We start from the raw sequence: 2,500 nt of genomic DNA, 5'->3' as shown, positions 1-2,500 counted from the left end.
ACCAAATGGTTAGAGCTCCTGTCATTGTATGCACCTAATATCCCCCATGTTTGTACAAAGGCTGGAAGGTGTTCCAGTAACAAACTTTGATTACTTGAGGCAGCTTTTGTGTTAACAGATAGAAAAAAAAGACATTCAGCTCTCTTGGGCTGTTTCTATCTAATCTTCAGAGATCTTGGAGAATATTTGGAAACTTTGATCTTTTGTCTGAAGTCTTTCATTCTGTCATCCTTTTACTGACAGCATTTTAACCCCCGTCTCTCTCTCAGAAGCGTTTCCAGCTCACACATTGGCCCGCATAAAGATGCCGTGGTACTTTAAGGCCCAGCAAGGTTTTCCTCTCACAGTACAGACTTCCGAGCACCGCTGATGTGAAGCACAAGACTAAACGTCGACCACAGCTCTTCAGAAATAACAAAACAAAACCATGACTTGTTCCGTACATCATCAATGTGCACATTTCTTCCAGGTTACATTTCATTTTTCTGTTTCATTGTACATCAATCCATCTTCTTTTTACTCCTTTAAAAGAATCAAGGTTAATCCTTTTTCTCTCTCTCTAAGATAAAAACAAAGGCAGAGGATCCCAGTTTCCCCGTAGCTTATTGTGAAAAGAAAATCCACATGACCATCAGTAGTGCCGACCTGTATGTTTCAGATAACCGGAGAGAGAGAGAGAGAGAGAGAGAAAGAGGGAGAGAGAAAGGACTACTAACTATTCGGTGAACAGAATAGAAAAAAGGTCACCTTCCTCTGGTATTATAATTATGCACCATGAGCAAAGTCAGCTCGTTAGTTGGTGAGCACAGAACACTAGAAAGGCAGGTGTATCCACAAAAAACCTCAAAGTAATTTAATATAAAATAACTTGATATTTTATATCAAACGAATTAAAAACAAAACAAAAAGCAAAAATAAAACAGAGAATTACAGTTTTCAAGAAACTCTAGAGATATTCTGAAATAATCAACATTAAAATGAGTAACAGTGTTTTTGTTTGTTGTTCTTGTATGGATCTCCGTAACACAATAAATTATCACAGTACCTCAAAGTGAAGCTTCAGTCATACATTTAAACACACAGAGACACACACATGTACACACACTCCCGCCAGATACATGCACACACACACACACACACACACACACACACACACACACAAACACATTAACACACACACACAAACACACACACATACATACTCACAAACACGCACACACACACACACACACACACACACACACACACACACACAAACACATTAACACACACACACAAACACACACACATACATACTCACAAACACGCACACACACACACACACACACACACACACACACAAACACATTAACACACACACACAAACACACACACATACATACTCACAAACACGCACACACACACACAAACACACACACACAAACACGCATGCGCCTGCACAAACACACACACACAAACACATGAACACACACACACACACACACACACACACACACAGAGGCACTCTCCCTGTCCCCTTGGCTGCAGTCCTTTGGAGATTTATCATGGGGGGGGTCAGTTTGTGGTGCGCGCTGTCCGGCTGCTTCTTGGAAAACGATGGACTTTGATGTGTTTGGACAGGTGGTCGCTGCGGGCAAATTTCTTCTCGCAAACAGGACACTGGTAGGGCTTCACCCCTGAATGAGAGCGTCTGTGCCGGGACAGTTCATCCGAACGCGAGAACCTGAGAGAGAGACACACAGACACACACACACAACGCAAATCAGCCAATCAGCCAATCAGCACGTCCATCCGAAAGCAAACTTGACTCCTTAACACTGCCGATGCTAATGTCATTACCGCTGGTACATTATTAACTGGTTACATAATACACATCAGCGCAACTACAGGCAAACAAAAGATACTATCAAGATGTTATAAGTTTAAATCAAAGTGCTTTTTGCCAGGCAAGTTGAAGCAGGCCGCATTCACAATGTGAAAGGATACAGAATGAGCATGTTCCAGCATGCCGTGTACAGGATATATGAAATCTGCTCTCCATATTAACACAAACATTTCTCCTCTCTAGTCTTGGTAGGGGCTGACTTGCAGTGAACAAATTAATCACAAGAATATTTTTCAATTATTACACATAAGCGGAAAATCTCCTCAGATTCACCATAGAGAATGGAAAAAGTATGCACTGTAACCACATACACTGATACATTGGACGGACAGACAGATAGATTAGCTAGACAGTCAGACAGACAGACAGATAGATAGATAGACAGTCAAATATAGATAGTTAGACCCATCCATGACTGCTATTGCTGCACCACCAGCCACAGCCATGGGGCCTGTGGAATTTTTCCACGCTTGCCTCATTACCCAAGTTAACTATATACATCTGACCCACAAATGAAACAGAAGCTAGGCAATGAGCTTGTAATGGATTCTGCTCCCACGTCACCCAAGCAAGCCAAACAACGCTGCCCCCGCATTCCTGACACCGCTGTCCTCT

At 42.2% G+C, this 2,500-nt stretch overlaps 1 protein-coding gene across 3 annotated transcripts in view; it reads right to left on the bottom strand.

The window, feature by feature from the left end:
• Positions 1–1,512: 1,512 nt before the first annotated feature.
• Positions 1,513–2,500, bottom strand: part of LOC118779343 (Krueppel-like factor 15) — a 10,508-nt gene continuing 9,520 nt past the window's right edge. For all 3 annotated transcript variants that reach the window (XM_036531400.1, XM_036531401.1, XM_036531403.1), the window contains exon 3: positions 1,513–1,723. In XM_036531400.1, coding sequence (XP_036387293.1) covers positions 1,555–1,723 — 169 coding nt within the window. In that variant the 3' untranslated portion in view covers positions 1,513–1,554. The remainder of the gene's footprint in view (positions 1,724–2,500) is intronic.

The sequence above is a fragment of the Megalops cyprinoides genome, chromosome 6, assembly GCF_013368585.1.
Source record: "Megalops cyprinoides isolate fMegCyp1 chromosome 6, fMegCyp1.pri, whole genome shotgun sequence".
NCBI lineage: Eukaryota > Metazoa > Chordata > Actinopteri > Elopiformes > Megalopidae > Megalops > Megalops cyprinoides.
This window is presented reverse-complemented; position numbering and strand designations above follow the sequence as displayed.